At 48.2% G+C, this 20,000-nt stretch overlaps 4 protein-coding genes across 5 annotated transcripts in view; all 4 read right to left on the bottom strand.

Moving 5' to 3' along the window:
• Positions 1–20,000, bottom strand: part of LOC147214362 (homeobox protein Hox-A3a-like) — a 32,116-nt gene that overhangs the window by 6,334 nt on the left and 5,782 nt on the right. The window lies entirely within an intron of this gene.
• On the bottom strand, positions 4,100–8,461 carry hoxc4a (homeobox C4a). The gene is made up of 2 exons (XM_086141375.1): positions 5,157–8,461; positions 4,100–4,523 (listed from the first exon to the last, which is right to left on the bottom strand). Exons 1-2 carry the CDS (start codon positions 5,590–5,592, stop codon positions 4,126–4,128), a joined length of 834 nt encoding a protein of 277 aa, XP_085997501.1. The 5' UTR covers positions 5,593–8,461; the 3' UTR covers positions 4,100–4,125.
• Positions 14,778–17,074, bottom strand: LOC147214364 (homeobox protein Hox-C5a-like). The gene is made up of 2 exons (XM_086141382.1): positions 16,203–17,074; positions 14,778–15,001 (listed from the first exon to the last, which is right to left on the bottom strand). Exons 1-2 carry the CDS (start codon positions 16,642–16,644, stop codon positions 14,793–14,795), a joined length of 651 nt encoding a protein of 216 aa, XP_085997508.1. The 5' UTR covers positions 16,645–17,074; the 3' UTR covers positions 14,778–14,792.
• The window catches only part of hoxc6a (homeobox C6a), a 2,380-nt gene continuing 17 nt past the window's right edge, over positions 17,638–20,000 (bottom strand). Inside the window, exons 1-2 of one of the 2 annotated variants that reach the window (XM_086141379.1) lie at positions 19,451–20,000; positions 17,638–18,855 (exon numbers count right to left, since the gene is read on the bottom strand). The exon at positions 19,451–20,000 is cut by the window's right edge and continues 17 nt beyond it. In XM_086141379.1, coding sequence (XP_085997505.1) covers positions 18,536–18,855; positions 19,451–19,862 — 732 coding nt within the window. In that variant the 5' untranslated portion in view covers positions 19,863–20,000 and the 3' untranslated portion in view covers positions 17,638–18,535. The remainder of the gene's footprint in view (positions 18,856–19,450) is intronic. The other variant, XM_086141380.1, reaches the window with a different exon arrangement.

Genomic DNA, 20,000 nt, shown 5'->3' with positions numbered 1-20,000 from the left:
TTGGGAAAGCGCAACTGGTGGCTACGCGCAAAAATCCTCCCCGAGAGGATCATTTACGGTGGAATAATCCAATAATAAAATGCACATATACCCGCAGCCACCGCACTTCCGGTAATGAAAAGTGAATAACGTAATCATAACTCAACAGTGATTCCCCGGGCCTCCGGTGGCGGCGTGAAAACGGCGGAGAAAAACGACTGTCATTTCCCGGATCCCCCCAAAGACGGAGCCGCTGGAACGATGAAATATTTCCCAGCCAGGTGTTTGGGTGGCATTAGATGCGGGAAATGTTTACCCGACCCAACGTTTCCACGCAATAACGCGGAGGGGGGGGGGGGGGGGTGAACGGGAGCGGCTCAGACTGAGAGGCGAGCGGTCGATCATTCCCTCTGAGGAAGATTGAAAAAAAAAAACTTTAATGCAAATTCATTTAAAATTGTGCACGATGCATCTGCTGCAGTGCAAGCGGGAATTTAAGGGGAGCTGTGACGCACCCATGGCTGCGTGACCCCTTTCTGGACAAAATACGCCAGGACAAAAAAAATTGGAAAAAAAATGGAGGAAATAAAGGCCGTGGAGTTTCCCATGGAAGACCCTCACCTGAGTGGGGAGGGGGTACAAATATTTAGCTCCCCTCCCCCTCTAATAAACAAACAACGCGGTGAATTCCTACTTCCGGTGTCCCTCTTGGTCCATAACGCTTACTGGTTGGTGTTCCTAGTTTATTACGGGATCATTTGCTATTAATGGATTTTTTTTATTTTTATTTTTATCTCGCGTCCCGTTGAGACACCCAGAGCCCTCGGCCGAGCTGCTAATAAGTCAAGAGTCCCCTCTGGGGTCCAGTTCGGGATGAGTTAAGCTCTGAGGAATTCAAACAGTCGAACCACAAACGGAGGAGGAGGAGGAGAGGAGGAAACTCCCGCCGCTCCGAGTTTGTCTGCGGAGGAAAAAGGGGGAATTTTGGTGCTTTTTTTTTTTTTTTTTTTTTTTTTGGCGGGAGAGATCGTGGATTCATCTGAAATGTTCTTGCAGATGCAGCAGCTGCGAACGTCCGTTCCGGATGGACGGATGAGTCTGCGCGTAAAAAAGCCCTTTAATACATTTATAATTGGTTAGTAATGGGCATGTTTGTAAAATTCAGGACAGCTCGACACGCCTGATGTTTAAAATCCAAATGAGATGTCATTATTTTGTTGAATCAGCTTTTTTAAAAATTTTAGGTGGGCGATAGTTCCTCTTATCGTTCGTTGTTTCTCCTCTCGCCAGCCTTGAGTGACAGGAGGGGGGGGGTCCCTTCATCGTTGGCTGAAGTTTGAGGAGCAAAACATGGATCATCAACTTCCTAAGATCAGCTCCAGATGTCCTCACCATCGCCACAAATCAACCAAATAACTACTGATACATAACAGTGTAAATTACAACGGAGCTGTCGATTTTAATTAACACCGGGAATGGCTGAATAAATAAATTGAAAAAAAAAATCATCCTGGCGGGTTTGGGGGTTTATCTGCATGTGGATGGGAGAAGGTCCTCCTTTCAGAAGGTCTCAGCTTTGGATCGAGGCGCAGACCTGGGAACCACTGACTGAACTTCTGCACTTAAGTCACGTGACCGCACTATTTATGTCCCTCCTCACTATGGGATGGAACTGGAAATGAAGTAACGCGATTGCAAATTGAATAGAAAAATAATAATAATATTAATAATAATGATAATAATAGTAATAATAGTAATAATAACAATAATAATAATAATAGAGGAATGTGCACACGCATGCGCAGTATTTGTATTTCGGTACGGTTTTCGAAAAGAAATAGTTTCAGTCATTTTTGATAATATTTTAAGGAGGTTGGACAGTTTGGGGATTGAAACCAAGAGAGCGCTTGATTCCAACACCGCCAACGGTAACGGTGACAACCGGGCCGGGAGGGGAGCCGCACCGGGAGGAGCAGCCGGGGCCCAAAGAGAGAGGGGGGGGGGTTGAAAATGTGTCCCCGGGGTGAACTCGGCCTTCTCCCTCTCCTCTTCACCCCCAAAACTTCAATAAAGTACCTTTTCAGCCGCTCGACATGGAGGCGACAGGGCCTAGAAAGGAGGCGGGAGGGGTGGAGGGGCGGAGGCTCGGCCGAGGAGCAACATCCATTTCTCCACCCTGTCCGGAGACATAAAGGCCCCCGGCTTCATTTTTCAGCGCCGCTTTTGCCTTTCACTCCCCCGGGCGTCTGTCCGGAGACGCCGCGCCCTCGACCCGCGCACCGCCGCTGAGCCCAGCTGGGGCTCCGGGCCGCTTCCAAAGAGAGAGATCGAGAGGGGGGGGGGGGGAGAGTTTGGAGACGCGTGCATGTGCGTGTGTGCGTGCGTGTGTGCGTGCTCATATTTAAGATTTAAAAAGAAAACTGTGTGTTGTCAGATCCGTTTGCAGAAGAGAACACAAAGCTCAGGGGCGAAAAGATTGATGGCAGAAAATACCTCTTCCTATTGTGCTCCCACCTCCCTTTACACACACACACACACACACACACACACACACACGCATGCATGCATGCACGCGCATTGCGAGGCGTTTCTTAGAGGCCCCCATTCATGTCACTATTTCAATAATCTATCAAACCCTCCGCGCGTCTTTCGGTTCGAGTCGTGTGCGAGTCTTCGTGTAGAAAAGGGAGGGGGGCATCTTTGTCACAGACCCCGGGAAAGTGGCCTTTGAGTGTTTTGGGTTTTTTTTGTCCACGGAGGCTGTGGGGTCGCGGGGGGCGGTTGGAGAGCGACTCTTATTTTGAAAGGTTTTCTTTTAACATATAAGATTCTTATAACTGAGCACTGAAAGGGAGGGTGCTGTTGTTTATCAAACAGCTCAGAAGTCACACAGGGAGGACACATGACGTGGGAGTATGTGTTTGTGTATGTGTGTGTGTGTGCGTGGGGGGAAACACGATCACTATTTAAAATCCAATTGACCTTTGAAATATTTATTCTTTTTATTTTTTTTTACAACCGAGGAACAAAAAAATCAAGGAGGCGTGGCTCAGTGGGCTCCACAGGGAATACTTTACAAAATAATAATAATGATAAAAAAATAAAATCCACAACAAACGTGGAACACACTTGCAAGGCAAGGCGTACCCGGAGCCCCTCGGCCTGCACCAAGAAAGAACACTCAGAGAGGACACCAGTCCATTGTTGAGCTTAAAACGCACACACTCACACACACCACACTCACACACACACACACACACACACACACACACACTGCTGAATGGCGCAGTGAGAACACACAGCTTGAAAACATTGATCCTTGTTCGCTGGAATCTCACATCCGTCCACTCGCGTGGTTTCCACTCCACGTGGCCCAAACAATGGTAGATAAAAAATTAGATAAATTAAAGCGTAGACCTTTTTTTTTTTTAAATGAATGAACTTCGACCAAAACGTGTGTAAAACTAGTAGACACTGATTTTTTTATTATTGTCCAATATGATTAGCACAAGTACACTAAAATGCGTTTATTGCATTTCACAATAATCTGCTTTTTTTCCTTTTATTTTCTTTTAAAACGGCCTAAACACAACATCAACACCACGAAACTAAAAAGTGTAAACCAAGAGTCCTGTTTTTTCCGAAATACACGAGGTAATTCACACGTTATTATCCTAAACACACAAGTTCAAGATCAATGGTGTGTGTGGCGGTTTCTTAAAATTATTATTAATAACAAAAATAACTATTATTATATTGATTTCCTTCCAGTGTTGTTTGAAATAAATAGATTGTGCATTTCACCTAGGGGCAGCGGGGCAGACGAATTGCCCACTATATCCTTTTTTTTCTGATAAAATGTATATTTTCTACCTTTTTATCCTTCATTAAAACCTTTTTTTTGATAATAAAAAAAGAGATAAGAACTGAGCTTCGAATAAATTAAACCCTGTGTCACGTAAAATCGGTCTTCCGCAGTAATCCATGCTATATAACATGCATTTTATATAACTTTGGACTTAAAGGAAACCGCACAAGATAGCTACAAAAACAAAATATATATAACTGTTCTATAAATAACCGGCCCCCACCCCAACCCCCTCACCCCCAACCCCTTTTTCCAGCCCCAAGTCTCGGTTTCCTGGTTTATAACCTGGTAATATCCTCGCCGTGTTGCGCTCCGGTGAGTTCGTCGGGGGCCCCGGTGCTGGCGGCCGCCGCGGCGGCACCGGCGCCGGCCGCTGAGCCTGTGTTGGACCCGGAGGAGGAGGAGGAGGAGGAAGAGGAGGAGGAGGATGAGGAAGAGGAGGAGGATCTCACTTTGGTGTTGGGGAGCCTGTGATCCTTTTTCCATTTCATCCTGCGGTTCTGAAACCAGATTTTAATCTGCCGCTCGGAGAGCACCAGGGTGTGCGCGATCTCGATGCGCCGCCGCCGCGTCAAGTAGCGGTTATAGTGGAACTCCTTCTCCAATTCTAAGACCTGCTGGCGGGTGTACGCTGTCCGAGACCGCTTGGGCTCCGTCCCATTGTAACCCGAGTTCACTGGTGGAGGAGGGGAGGGGGAGACGAAGGAAGACAAGAGAAGGAGAAAGAAAGAGAGAAAAAAGGAGGGGTAAACAAGAGCGGCCTGGATAAAAAAAAAAAAGATTTATATGGATGTGAATGTGTGTGAGGGTGTGTGTGGAGGAAGGAGGGGGAGGTGGTGGTGGTGGGGTAAAATCGGGACTTCTCGCGATAATAAGAGGACACTCACATCCAACTTATCAGCTAAATTATTAATGCAAGATTACAAAGCTCTTTTTTTCTTCTTCTTCATTTCTCTCTCTTACCCCCAAACATCTCTGCCTCTCTCTCCCTCCCTCTCTCTCCCCCTCTCTCTCTCAATCGTGCAATACATAACAGCAGAAGCCACATGGTGATACGGCTGCCCTGAGTATACCTCGGCTATAAAATTTATGGTGGGTGTAATTACCAATGCCGAGTCGTAAATCCGCCTCAATTGTGCCATTTCAAAGGCTTCCCTGCAATCGGAGCAGGGGCTGGCAACGAGCTGGGAGTCAGATAAAGGGAGGGAAGGGAAGGGGAGAGGAAAAAAGGAGGAGAGGAGTGCAAAAGGGGGGGAAGGAAGGGAGAAGAAGGAAGGAAAAAAAAAACACAAACACGCGGCTCGCCTACCCGTGCTGACGTGAATCTTCTTCATCCACGGGTAGACCACGGGCTGCTTGGAGGAGGCTGCGCCGTTGGGATGCTCCGGGGTGGCTTGGTTGCAGGCGGCAGCGGCGGCCGGCGGGGTGGCGGGGGACATGGACAGCTGCGGGGTCTCGCAAGAGGCGGGCTGGCCCTTCCCCGCCAGCAGGTGCGCCGAGTGGGGTATTCCGTGTCCCCTCGGCGCGTCGGGCTCGGGGATGCTTGCACAGTTGTACTGGCGCTCCTGGTAGCCCGCCCGCGGAGGATAGAGGTCCTGGTGGTGATGCTGGTAGCCCGGGTCCCTGGCGCGGCTGTAATATTCTGGGCTGTGCTCGGGGATGTAGTTGTTTTGCGAATATTCCTCGCATGGAGGAAATTTCGGATCAATGTAGTTGGACTCCATCAAATACGAGCTCATGATCATTAATTTCTGGAGTGGAAAATAATTTTTCTAGCTTTGTCGTTTTTCTGCTCCATAAAGCCCTCCTACTTGCGAGCAGCCCTGTAAAGTTACTTTAACCACGTGACCCAGTGGCCCAATAGCAGGGTGAGAGGTAGTTCCCGGATAAGGAACCAGAGGTATTTAGAATACCTACAGTCGCCATTGTGGGCACACATCTCTCTCTCTCTCTCTCTCTCTCTCTCTCTCTCTCTCTCTTTCTCTCTCTCTCTCTCTCTCTCTCTCTCTCTCTCTCTCTCTCTCTCTCTCTTCTCTTTCTCTCTCTCTCACTCTCTCTCACTCCCCCCTCTCTGGTTGTGTTACCAAAGCAATTGATCTTGGGGACAAAACTAGTAGCTAGTTGCTGACCAAGGAGAAAAATAAATAAATATATAAATAAATAAAAATAAAAAGAGGCACACTCCACCGGTCTCAATTATTCAAAGGGACAATAGGCTGCTCCGGCGAGAAGAAGAAGGGATCCCGGCAGCAGAGCCGCCCTGGCTAATGCCAGAACGGCTTCAGGAAGGACCACGTGCTAATTAATGAAGCCATGGTGTTTAGCTCGTCTGCAGCGCTTCCAGGCAGCGAAACCACTCGCCGTCCATTAATAGGGATCGGGCCGGCCTCGGCTGGTCCCCGGTCCCTGATAGAAGGGAGGCGGACGTTGACCCTCGAAACAGGACTGTCGCTCAGGAGCCGCCCCCAGATGCTGTGTATTCAAAGTACAACATTCAAATACTGCCGTGTCCACCTGCTTCATGCAAATACAGTGACCAGTTAATACAGCTATATGCAGTCCCCGCACCGCTTTCCGTCATTTATATCACACTGATCAGTTGCATCACTATCATTGTTCAGCTCTAATTTACATTTCCTCTGTGTGTTTGCATATGATTACATGCTGCTCTTCAAAACTGCTATTGGCTTAAAATCATTATTATTGTATATGCAAGTTTATTGGGGGACCTGTGAATGAGTAATGCTATCAAAGAGTGGTAATCTTTGTTGTTTTTTTTTTAAAAAAAAAAAAAAAAAAAAAGGCCTGCTTGTCTCCAAGGAGGTCTGATTTATTGACGCTGAACTTTATTTTCCTCTCTTACAGGTTCTTCCTGGGTATAAAAAGGGCTCACAAAAGTAGTGACCCCAAAAATGTAAAATAAAGGCCCTTGGTGCGAAAAGTGTAAATTTTGTGTGTAGGAGCAGGAGTTAGGTGGGTGCTCCCAACAACCACCAGCAAGCATGCAGAGAAATGTCAATGTTTTAAAATGCTGATTATATTTCCAGAGACCAGAAACAGCTGAGCGTCCAACGATGTGACGTCACAGACGGGGCCGACCTCGGCCAGACAACGAGCCTGACGGATGTGCAGATTAGCATCTCCGTGTTGCTCAAAGAGCAGTCAGCGCGTGGAAATGACAACAACGCCAGGCCGCTCGGGAGCCAAACGCTACGTCCAGGCCGCACTGTGCTTTCATCCACCGACCCAACTGCGGAAAGCAAATATTGGACTGTGTCATTTCGCGAAAGTCACATCTGACCGAAGAGCCTCTGTCACCCTGCGGCGATGGGGTTTCTTTTTGCCAAAACAGACAATTGCAAAACCAAACAGAACCAGCTTGACCACGGTTTCATGCCACAGCATCGGAGCTGGCCGTGTTCTTGTGTTTCGCTTGGATCAGCGGCAGCCAATGCTGCGGTGTGGACGAGCTCCTCTTATCAGGCCCTGCAAGAGCAGGAGAAAGTCAATAGTGTACTTGAGCAGAAGATGTCTAATCTGTTATTTCCAAACTTCTTCATCACTTTCAGCCGAGGAATGTCACAACTGTTTGGATCCCCGCTCCGTGTGGAATGCTGTCCATTTCCTGCCTCCGTCCTCCAACACAGTTTGGACTCTTCTAGAAAAAAGCCCCCTGCGCTGACTTTCTCATTTTTTGGCAAAATTTAAAATAAGCTGACACAGGGGACTGCGGTCATCCTGGACCTTCACTGTGTCTGGGTGTGAGCAACATGCTCGTGGCAAAGCTACCACCTCGGCGTTTGGTGTGGAAGGGGAGGTGGAGGGGGGAGCTTCCTTGAATGCAAACAGGCCTGCAGCCACACGGGTTCCAAAGTGGTCATACGTCAAAACACAAAGAAAGCACGATCTATTCTTAACCAGTACTTATATGGAAATCCATCCTGATCAAAACACACACCACGTTGCAGGGGTGTGTGAGCTGACGCCGTGTGAACATATGAACTGGACCGAGGGAGAGCCGGACTCCCCCCTCCGACGTCCACTCGTTTTTTTTTTTTTTTACCCTGAGCAGTTGTGGTGGTCATTACCGGCAATAATAATAACAATAACTGTTATTTAACGGATGTATGTATTTTCACAGCAAAAGGGGCGACGGTCTAGTCAAACGTGGACCTGAAATGGCACAATTCTAACTGTCCTATTCCAAGGGAGCGTGCGTGACATTTCTATTACCCCTGGCGAGGATGTTAGAAGCGTTTTATAGAGCAATAAAAGCCGTAAATCAGTCACTTTTAAACGAGCGCTAGTTCCTAACGTGTTTCCCAGGGTCTCGCACAGCAGCGGCCGTGGTCTGCACACACCGCCTCACTCCGCCCGGCCTTACACACACAATATGGCTCTCTCGACTCTGAATACACCCCGTTATTTCATCACCGGGCCTACAGATGCAGGCTTTCCGCGTGTGTGTCAGTCGAGTGTGTGCACACGGCAGAGAGAGGGTTTCGGCGTCGAAGGAGCAGAAGAGGAACCCACGGCCTGACGTACTTCAGTTGCCCATGTATTCCCGTAGAGACGTATTTGCGACTGTTCCGATTTCACACAAATTCGGTTCTACAGGGTACATATAGACAACTAATGGGTATTTGCGGAGGGCTGCGCAGGAGTGTTTCGTCATGTTCTGACCCCGCATCCAAACCCACCCCACTCCGAGGAGCTCTGTGCACAATAAATCGATGATGCAAAAACCTACACGTGGAAGATAAAACAAAAAAAAAAAAAAAACGTTGGTCCGACATTTTCCTTCACAATAAAATGCTAAAATGCACAGAGAGAGAGAGAGAGAGAGAGAGAGAGAGAGAGAGAGAGAGAGAGAGGGAGGGAGAGAGAGCACAATCCTGTGCAGAGAATAAAGAGGGTCCCTTTTCTCAACATTCAACCTCTGCCTTTGAGGTGGCTCCTATATGAATATTCAGCCACAAACATGCGGGATACAAAGGGACGGCGTGACAGCACGCATGAAAAATAAGTTTCCATTGTTCCCGTCCATTTCTCCTCCCTGCCATTACCATACTGACCGCTCGGTAACCTTTCCCGCTGCCACCCCGGCGGCTAATGAGAAAAGCCTCGGATGAAAAATGCAATATCAAGGACACGTGACCTGTTTGGGGATGGTGGAGGTGGACGTGGAAGTAGTGGGGGTTATTACGAAAAAAAAAAAAAAAAACAGCAAACGGACTGAATCGATAGGGATACAGTGCACGCTAGGGTGGGTGGGATCTATAGATTTCATTCCTAGTATCAATTGAATCGATCGTTCGATCGGTGAAGGGTGTGTGAGTGTGTGTGTGAAAGGGGGCGCGCCAAAACCAAGAAATCGCCGGACATATATGCGAATATCCTAAAATGCGTGGATTTTTTTGTGGGCGCGTGAAAACTGGCGTGGACAGGTTGACGTGCATGCGCACGCACACGCGCCGGCGGACGCATTTCAATATCGGTGAGACGGGCTGACCCGCGGTTCACCCCGCGCGTTTGACTGCCTCCAATAGTTCACTGCCAAGGATTATTGATGGAGCGACAGCAATGAATTCCTTCTCCCCACAAATGGCTTTCAGATCGCGGAACCTGGTTCAATAACTAGTTATAATGTAGGAGTAGAAAAAAATGAGGCCCTCGGGCGGATTAATTTGATGTTTCATTTGTTCGGGTGAGGAATCGTTAAGCCCTCCTCTTCCTCGGCGCGCAGGAGCGTGTTCACACATGTACCGATGTAAACAAAATAAATCCTGCGCCAGCGCGCACCGGGCCCGGCGACACCCGTCGCCCAGTTCTGCGGACGGTTCTCCCGCGCTCCCCTCCCCGAAACCCCGTAACCCCCCCGCACGCCCTCGAGTGGAGCGTTCCCCCCGAGTGGAAACGCTTTGGATGCGCTTTTAATCAAACGCTTAACATAATAGCCTTTTCCCATCCCCTCTCCCCGGAGGTAATAACATTAAGCCCCGGCCGTCCTGTCAGAATAAAAGTTTTAATGAAGTGGCGGACAAATATGAGACTATTGGATATGAATATGCCGCAAAGCAGCGGTCAGGGGTGGGAGTGGGAATGGGAGGGGGCAGAGGGTTCAGGTGCCCCACAGAAACCTACACTTATTTAATACCTGGGCAACAAGAGATTTACCCTTTTACATCCATGATTTCTGGGCCAGGACCTCAGATGGAGATCAGGGGCTGGAATTATTTCATTTGCAGCAGGAGGGGGATAATACCGAGCGGAGTCCCACGCGTGGATCGAACGCGGGTGGAGAAGCTGTTTGCCCAGCGACGAGTGAATGGCGCGTCCGGTACAGAGGCAGGGGAGCATCCGGCTCCATTCAAAGTCCGAGAAAACACACACACACACACACACAAAATACTCCTACTACTTTTTCAATTACGCCGCCACTACTACTACTACAACCACTACTATTACACAACTACTACTACTACTACTACTACTACTACTACTACTACTACTACTACTGCTGCTGCTGCTGCTGCTGCTGCTGCTTCAACTAATGATAATAACAATAATTATAATAACGATAACAACAATAATAAGAGTAATAATAAAATAATAATCTAATAAATATATAGATACATTTATAGAAGAAATGGGTCAAACGCATCCATCATTCTACCCGGAAGAGGAAACTACAATCCTAATTCTTATATGACGTCACTCACAGTTTGATACACAAAAGCATTTGATGCAGGGGTAAATGTCTTGCGGAACTACAACGCCAAATAATCCCAAATAAACCCGGCGAACGGCTTCCCGGGTGTTTCATTTTGATTTATTCATTTTTTTAATGTGATTTTAAAGGGAGATGATGAAACCGGATGCTGGGATGAACTGTGAACTCGGGGATACTCGTGTACTCCCGAGTATTCTCCAGAGAAGTGCGTAAAATGTTATGGCCGGGGTTTTACAACCGACTTCATGAACTCCAATAAAAATCGAAATAAAAACAAATACGACCTCGATAAATCCATAACGAGGATTTTATTTTAACGGTGTGATCCGAAGGAGAGACGGGGAGTTTCACCTGCAGAACCTATTCATCTACGCGATCCGGTTCCGACACGTTTCTCATGAACGCCAGAGAACATGCAGGAATCTGGTCGAGCTCCTTTAAAAATCTTCTGCCCTCAGGTTCTCGACTAGAACCAGAGAACGCGTTCGCCTGTCTGTTTGGGGAGGATTGGGTGGAGGGGGGGGGGTGTGCTGCCCCAGATAAGGCCCGACATGTGTGGACCCCTGCAGGGACGGGAGGACAAACATTCAGGACGGGCCATTTTCAGACAGTAAAACTAAATATATTTTTTTGTTAAAAAAAAGAAAGGCGGTTGGGTATTTCCTCGGGCAAATGTTCTATGAATAGAAATCCCTAGGCGAACTGCCGAAGGAGGAGGGGGAGAGGGGGAGGAGGAGGAGGAGGAGGAGGAGGAGGGTGGGAAGGCTTTGAATCGCATTCTTGATAAATTCCTGTGTTTGAAATTGATATAATGAGACGTTTGCGGTCGTTTTCGGCGCTCGGACAAAAATGGGAAGTCCGTGCTCTACCCGGAAATGACCTCTGCGGCCCGAATCCTCAGGTCAGAGAGGAGGAAGAAGGAGGAGGAGGGACAGCGGATGTTTGGATACTTTCACTTTCAGAGATTTCCACTCTCTTTAGTGACTGCAACGTTTTGCAATATTATTATTCTGATTATTAGTATTATTTTCATTATTTTTTTGGGTCAGATTAAAAAACATCTGTAGATGAAACCAGCTCCAACGAATTTGAATATTTGGACTATCCTTAATTTGATCGGATTAGATGTCATCCCTCTTTCCGGAGGTGAACACTCTTTTGACTGATTTGTCTTAAAGAAGAGGCGAAACACTGACAGATTTGTGCTTCTGGCTAAAAAAACGTGCAAGGTGGTTCCTCAAAAATAATACACAAACTAGAGGGCAAAATAAACCGAACATGGACACACACACCTGCACACACGCACACATCCTCCATCCACCGCAGGACCGTGTTGCACAGCGCCCCCTATCGAAAGTGCATAAGTGCCCTGGCAGCAGCGCACCTGAGGCCAGCCGTGACAGAAAGCACAGTGGGTATGAGAAGCGTGGACCCGCGTGGATCGGGACCCCAGGAGTCGCAGCCGGAATATGGTCGTGATAGTTAAATAGAACTTTTTCATTAGAAAAAAGGGGACTTCCGGTCGCAGCACCCTTCGTACTCCCGACCAGCTTCATGACAAAATATCAGAACAATTTTATATTATTGCGACAATACTCTCAAACCCACGTACACACACACATAAATAAGCAAACGCACACACATCCAGCGTGAACATGTATGTAGTACTTTTACCTCCTTACGTCCTTGAAATGTCTCGCATTCGTAAAATAAATACTATCTTCTTTTGCAAGGACGAGTCAGGTACAAGAATCACGACCAAAACAATGGCTTCTCCACGTCACGCTCGCGATATTTCCACGCCATGCTTGTAACACGGGTTGCACGCGTTTACTGCACTAACAAACAACAGGTCAAATAAATAAGCGCATTACACAGATTACTAACATTGAAGCTATGGATGACCGTGTATGTGTGATAGTGTTTGTGCGCGTATGCGCGTATGTGCGTGTCAGATGACTTTTTAAATAGGTCTGGATGAAGTTTGATTTCATCTCAATCACAAATATTTGGATATTTCGCGCACCGACAAGCCCACCGTGCACACAGACTGCAGAAACGGCAAGGGACGTGTCCGAGTACAAAAGCTATGCATCCTTGAATCCTCAACCGGGAGGGTCGTGTTGTTTGTATTTAATATTAAGACAGCGAGGATCAACAGCGCTTTCGATTGCTTTTGGAACTTAAATATCGATAACTGAATTTACGCACGCAAAAGTCCTTCAGCTGAGGAAAAAAAATGACATTGAAAAAAAAATAAAATAAAATAATTTACATTGAACGACCTCGTATTTCATCCTAGGTATATTTACAAAAAATGAAAATAAAAAAATTAGATGCATATATTTGAGCGGCGCAGCCCCCCGAGGCCCCTGCAGACAGAAAAGAAGCCCAAAGCGGCGACTTACTGCTGCGAAAAGCTCCGCACCGGATCCGGGAGTCCGGAGGAAGGTCCTGCGTCCCCCCAGCCGCCGAGCCCTTTCTCCCACAGATAAGGGGGAAGCCGGCAGCTGCGATTCTGGACAGTTAAGATTATATATGATGTGTATATATCGAAGGTTTGTCAGCTCTTCCAGGCCATAAAACCCACTTAAATGACACCACGTGTTTCCCGAGCACCATTCACAGGCCCTGCTCGGGGCCATTGGCATATGTAACCTTGTAAACTTTAAAATACCCTAAAAGAAAGACGTACAAAAAAGGGGGATTCGATGCGTTGACCACGTCAGGGCAATGCGTTAAAGGCCCCGGGAGGGAGAGAGAGGGAGAGGGAGAGCTTATAGCAGAAGTTGGAGAGGTGAGTTTTTTTTAATTTTCTGCTGCCTTTAACGTAGTACTGGAGAGGTAATACTTCTTAACCCCGGGCTGTAGCGCGTCTAAGGCGTACTTTGGAGGTTTACGTGGTAATGGAAGGGGTTTATGTTGCGTCGTTTTCTTTTAACTGCGCCGTGATGATGCCAGGTTGCATGAAGGAGGAGGGGGCGGGTGCCGTAAAGTGGCCATATGGCGCATCGTGGGGGAAAAAAAAAGTTGTTTTGGTTTGCGTGTCGCGTTGCGTTGCGTGTTATCACAGGCCGGGATGTCCGTTTCTCCGTCCCGGACCAAACAGGAAACGCAGTCTGGCTGTGGTTTGAGAGCTTGAAGAGGGGTAGCTGGAGGAGGAGGACGGGGGGAGGGTGGGGGTAATAAAGTTTTATGAGGGCCTTAAACTTCGGGGCGCGTTTGTCAGCCCGGGTGGGTGGTGGAAGCGGATGGTAGGGATGCGTGAATTCCGAAAACGAGATCAGTGGGACACGGAAAAGGAAAAAAAAGGTGGCGTTTTGTTGATGTTGTTGTTGTCTCTTCCACTTCCGCAAAGTCACGATGCGCAGCTGCCACGCCAAATGGCTTTTTATACCTCAGCCGCAAAGAACTGACAGGGAAGCAACCTGGGTTTTAATCGATGACACTTTATTGGTTACAATCGACAGATATCAATCGGTTATCGTGTAAACTGGGGTGCACCTCAAGTCTACGGAAGTGAAAGGCTTGGATTGCACGTTAACAGTTTTATCACGTGCACATACTCGCACGCACGCACGCACACACACACGCAGGACGGGTTAACATTTACAGAGATTACACGGCATCAGGATCCAGTCAAGACGACACGAGTCAGTGAACACACCACGGCGGGATCTATTTAGTTTTCCAAAGCGCACGGGAATGTTTGTGCCTCCTCTTCGTCACATGATGAGGATGCTGCTGATGATGGTGGTGCCTCTAAGTGGAGATGATGCAGGACGGCATCCGGGCACTTATCCGAATTAAAAAAAGAAGAAGCTGCACTTGATGCTTTGCATTTGTGTGCAACCTCTCGGTGAAGGAAACGGTGAAGTTTTTTTTTTTTTTGAGGGATCCCCCCTCCTTCTTCCCCCCCCTCCGTGCAGTAAAAGTGAGGTTATCGTCGCACGGGCGGGCAAATTAATTTAGAAATGCAAAGCGATTGATCAAAGTGAGTGCTGTTCAATACATTAAGGTCCCAAACTGCAGCGGGTGACACATAATTGGTGATGAAGCGCGCCGGGCGGGCGGTGTCATGATGTCACCGCTCCCGGCGGTTCATCCGGAGGTCAGGCGGCGCTCCAGAGCGGCCGCGGCGCGCAGGACGCGCTGCGCCCCTTCACCCCCACCCCAACCCCCAATCCCCCAACACTTCCTCTTTTTTTAAAGCTACTCCTTCACTTTGATCTTCGAGTCCTTCTTCCACTTCATGCGTCGGTTCTGGAACCAAATCTTGATCTGCCGCTCGTTCAGACACAGGCTGTGGGCGATCTCGACGCGCCGCCGGCGGCTCAGGTAGCGGTTGAAGTGGAACTCCTTCTCCAGCTCCAGGGTCTGGTAGCGGGTGTAGCTGGTCCTGGACCGCTTACCCTCCGATTCTGAAGTGGCATTAAAAATCAGGGAGGATCAGGATCCAATATTATCGGTTGCGCTGTCTGTGCACACACAAGGCGCATCCCCGTCTTATTTATAGGGATTTTTTAATCCGCCGCTTTTACCCAAGATTTGTGAAGTAAAACACTTTTGACGGTGCTTAGGGTTCCCTCAAGCTGAAATTTTTACAAGTCAGACTAAAGTAATCAACCACACACATACAGAAAAAAAAACTCCCACAAAAGTCGATGTTAGTGTAATTTAACAGAACAAGTTGGGGGCTTCTCGGTGAACGCCAGGCCCTGCAAGCATCAAAGATGCGTCGGGGAGTCATGGGAGTGCAAAAGTTGAGCCTAAACAGATAATATTGTCATATTCCGAAGTCTTGCCGAGCAACAGGGCCTCGCCTGGCGGTGGATAAATATTTGAAACCCCCTCCCAACTTCCACCCACCTTCTCCAACCTGGATACTTGTATTCGGAGCTACGCAAAACAAAAGCGGCTACTATATAGATGTATATATGTGTGTGTGTATATATATAAATATATATATATATATATATATACACACATATATGTGTGTGTGTATATATATATATATATATATATTTTATTTTTATTTTTTTTGCAGAATAGGGCGCTCAGTGTCCAACTGCGGGCCGAGCCGAGCCCTCCGGTGCACGGCGGTGGGTGAGAAAAAAAAAAAGAAAAAAAAGAAACAACAACAACCAAAACCAAAAAAAAAGAAAACCGTCTATTCACATCTTTAAAGGGGTGAAAGTTCACCCCGGGGTCAGGCCACTGGTGTTTCCCAGAGTTCAATGGAAGGCTAAAGCTTCCCTCGGATCCACGGAGAGACCCCGTAAAACACGCACTTTAGCTGCGAATAAAACAAGGGGAGGCCGCGCAACGAGTGATAGTTAGAAAAAAGAGAGGATTTTGTGATATTATTTCATAGTTTCGCCACAGTTGTGTTTCTCTTATCCAATTATACCTCCATAAATCACCCCACAGATCACCTCTCCGCCGTAACAGAGCAGGTTTACGAGCAATGGATGCCTTTGTCATAAAATTTATGACCGCGAGTTTTTATTATTTCCTGCGTTCGGCCTATAAAACTCAAGAGGGGAAAGTGAATCGGTGGAAAAGACGCGCGGTTTAAAAGCGCGAACACACGCACTCGAGAGAAGAGGCGAAAAACTTTACCGTGGCTCATGTGCAGTTTTGTCATCCATGGATAAATCTGCGGCTGCGGCTCGCCGTCCTGACGCCGGCCCGCGTTCGCGTTGCGTTTCACCGTTTGCGCGCCTCCCGCGCCCCCGCAGCCGCTCCCGCCGACGCCGCCGCCGCCGGTCTCCTGGCTTCTCCCGGGCTCCGCGCCGTAGCCCAGCCCGGCCGCGTCCGCGGACGAGCCGGCTCCGTGCGCCCCCGCAGGCGGGAAGGGAGCGTCCGCGTTACCGCGGAGGCTAGTTTTCATCTCCTGCCGGTCACCGGAGGTCGCCGGTGCGGAGCGGCTGTACGCGGCGCTCACGGCGACGCCGTCGTAGCGGCCGGACCCGCGACCGGGGAGCTGCAAACTAAACATGGTGCACGGAGAAGTTGGTCCGCTTGCACGGCCGAGATTGGAGCTGTCAACATGGGAGCTCATCTCAAAGTAACGCCGGCAGCGGCGGCGGCGGCGGGACGGAGGCTCGGCGGCGCGTTTCCGTGTTTTTGTTGATCATTGCGCTCTTTTGGAAAATTCACAGCCGCTCGTACTTTACAACGAAAAAAAATAATAATCCAGGATTTATAGGTGGGGTAGCCGGGTTGAATCTTTTCTTTTTTTTTTTTATTTTTTTTTTATTCTCGATCCGACGCGCTCTGCCCAAATATGGGGTATTTGTGCGGGATCACGTGTGCATGTTGGCCAGTCATAAATTGGCGCTGATACTCAATGGGATATTGATGAATAGGAGAAACGTGTCCAGTAAACTTTGAGCTGCTGGTTGTTCAGGACCCCGGCGGGGTGGGGGTGGGGGGATATGGGGTGGGGTGGGGAGGTGAGGATGTGGGTGGGGGGGTCGGTTCGCGAAAAAAAAAGAGCAGGACAGTAAGACAAGAGCGTCATCTGGCGTCTGGTATGGGACAAGGCGACCGACACCGGACACGAGTACCGACACCGAAACAAAGTGCGCACCCACCCGCACCAGAACCACCGTAATCATAATAGCAATAATAATAACAATGATAATAAAAATGAAAATAATAATAATAATGGTAATAAAGGTGTCATTAGCTATGAACTGACACATTCACTCCCCTTATGCGAGCTTCGCGCAACTCACGTTGTTCTGCGAAGAGCGGGAGTTTCGCAGAGTTTGCAAAAAAAACAAAAGAAATTGTCCCAGGGGTTCAAGAAAATTGTGTGGATAATTTCAATTTGTCTTTTTTTAAATGTGTTAGCACGTCGGCAGGGTCACCGTTCGGAAAGCGTTATAGACCGTCCGTAAGGTGGACGTGGCGCTGAGACGCGTCTTTCGTTGGATCACCTCGACGCTTGTTGTTGCGTCATGTTTCCCCATATAAAATAATAATAATTCATATAATAAAAATAATAACAATAATAATAAGAAGAATAATAATGACATCCGAGGCGAGGTTGAAAGTTTTACAAATATTTATTTTTATTCCATGATACACAGTTATGACAAAAACATGACTCGGGGGACTCCCCAAAGAAAGGTGAAGAATTACAAGTGTACAAATTGATTTCACAAGGAAAAGCTTATTGTGTCAAATGATAAGAAAAAGAAAAGGGACGGACGGAGTTCAAAGCGCAATTGTATGTAACGCAAAGCGGCTAAATGCAGGGATTTACATTTCAGATGTGGGTTAGCCTATTTACAGACGTGTGCGTGTTAGTATTTGTGTTTGTGTGAGTGTGTGTATGTGTGTGTGCGTACGCTGAAGTCTATCCGTGCAAATGCTTCGACCATTCTGTGGAATATTCAAGTAAATGACACCGACCGGACGTAGAGTCCCACTCGGTTCCTTCCCTTTTCGTGGAATGTATATGTAAATTCAGTCTGACTAACACTGTTTTTTTCATTATTTTTATTTTTTATTTATTTTTTCGTAAGTTTGTCAGGTGATCAAAGTCTTCACAGTGATGCGTTGTGTGTGTGTGTGTGTGTGTGTATGTGTGTGTGTGTGTGCAAGGGGGCGATAAATATAGATATTACTGGCACTGGAAATAACATAGGAATTAATACTTCGTCTTCTTCTTCTTCTTGCTCTCCTCCTTCTTGGATTTTTTTTAGCTTTTTCATGAAACAAGTGTGTAGTTGCCAAACTGTGGCTGAAATCGTTGTTTTTTGTTGTTTGTTTTGTTTTTCTAAGGCTCAACACTGGCGTGGGATATAGGTGGCAGAGCAGCGTGGGGAGCCATCATGCAGCTGAAGAAGTCACTCTCTGGTCCAACTAGTTTTTTTTTATAGGTAGTAATGTTGGGTTTTTTTCACGATCATCCTCCTTTTTCCTCCTCTTTTCCTCCGCGACTATTCTTTCTTCTTGTCGTCCTCGTCCTCCACCTTGCCTTCTTCCACCGCGCCGCCGCGGTCCTCCTCCCGGGAGCCGGCCGTCTGTTCGCTGCCGGTCACCGTGGAGGTCAGGTTGCTCTCCTTCTTCCACTTCATGCGTCGGTTCTGGAACCAGATTTTGATCTGGCGCTCGGTGAGGCACAGCGCGTTGGCGATCTCGATGCGCCTGCGCCGCGTCAGGTAACGGTTGAAGTGGAACTCCTTCTCCAGCTCCAGGGTCTGGTAGCGGGAGTAGATCTGCCGGCCCCGGCGCCGGTCCGTCCCGTAGCCCACTCCTGCTGGGGGTTGGGGGTGGGGTGGGGGTGGGGGGTTGAGGGGGGGGTACAGAGGCACCGGTTTTTTTTAACGGCTCGCTGACTTTTTTTGGACAAGAACGAAGCTGTTGTGAAAGTGAAAGTACGACATTGAATGGAAGGGGGTGGTGGTGGTTTATGCACCATTTGATTTTTTTTTTTTTTTTTTTACAAATTTCCTAAGGAAGTCCTGATTTATGATGAAAAATAATAAAAACATCCGATGGTATTTCCGAAATCCCCCCTCCACCCACACACCCACCTCCCCCTTCCACTTGCACATCCACCTCCCTCCCCTCGATTATGGCTACTGTATCATTCTCAATATGAAAGCTGTTTGTTTGCAAACGCAAAATAGCGCGCACACACACACACACACACCTCTCCACCTCCACACACGCCGTGCACAAGTCAAGGGGATACAGCGGTGTTTTATGGTGGGGGTGGCGGTAGGGGGTGGGGGAGCCATAAAAAGTAACTTACTCTCTTGGTAAGACATCTCGTAAAAAAAAAAAAAGAAAAAAAAAAAAGGAAAAAAAGCGGCCCGTTGCCTGAATTTATTTGTCGTAGTAAAACTCACCGCTGTGTGAGTTCATGCGTTGCATCCACGGGTAGATCGGGATGTTGCTCTTCTGCTCCTGGGCTGCTGCCGCCGCTGCTGCTGCCCTGCCCTGCTCCAGGCTGTACTCCTGGCCGAGGTGGCTCTGCGCACTGAGTCCCATGTTTGTTTGCCTGCAGCTGGGCAGCACGTCCTTGTCCTGCAGGAACACGTTGGATCCGTACTCGTACTGCGCCCGGCCGGAGCCGAACACCACGTTGTCTTGCGGGGAGTAGAAAGGTGCATAGATCCGGTTCTGGCCGACGGCGGCGCCGTACGACGAGAAGTGCCTGACGGTGTCATAGGTGGTGGAGTTTATGGGCACGTTGGGCAGCACGTCTTGACCACCGGACAAATGGCAGGAGAGCGACGGGTTCGCGAAATAAGAATTCATACCTTGCGTGTAACCCTCTCTCCAACTCTTTACCGGGCTCTTTTTCAACCTCCCTTCCCCGTCAGTGTGCTCCCCCCCCCAGCAGCACCTTTTCTCCAAGCTCTTCTTCTTCTTCTTCTTCTTTTTTTTATCCTCCCT

Source organism: Fistularia commersonii, chromosome 34 (genome assembly GCF_037954325.1).
Source record: "Fistularia commersonii isolate RoL2024-O1a breed Wild chromosome 34, RoL_Fcom_v1.0, whole genome shotgun sequence".
In the NCBI taxonomy this organism is placed as follows: domain Eukaryota; kingdom Metazoa; phylum Chordata; class Actinopteri; order Syngnathiformes; family Fistulariidae; genus Fistularia; species Fistularia commersonii.
Note: the sequence above shows the minus strand (reverse complement) of the source record. Positions and strands in the feature narration are given on the sequence as shown.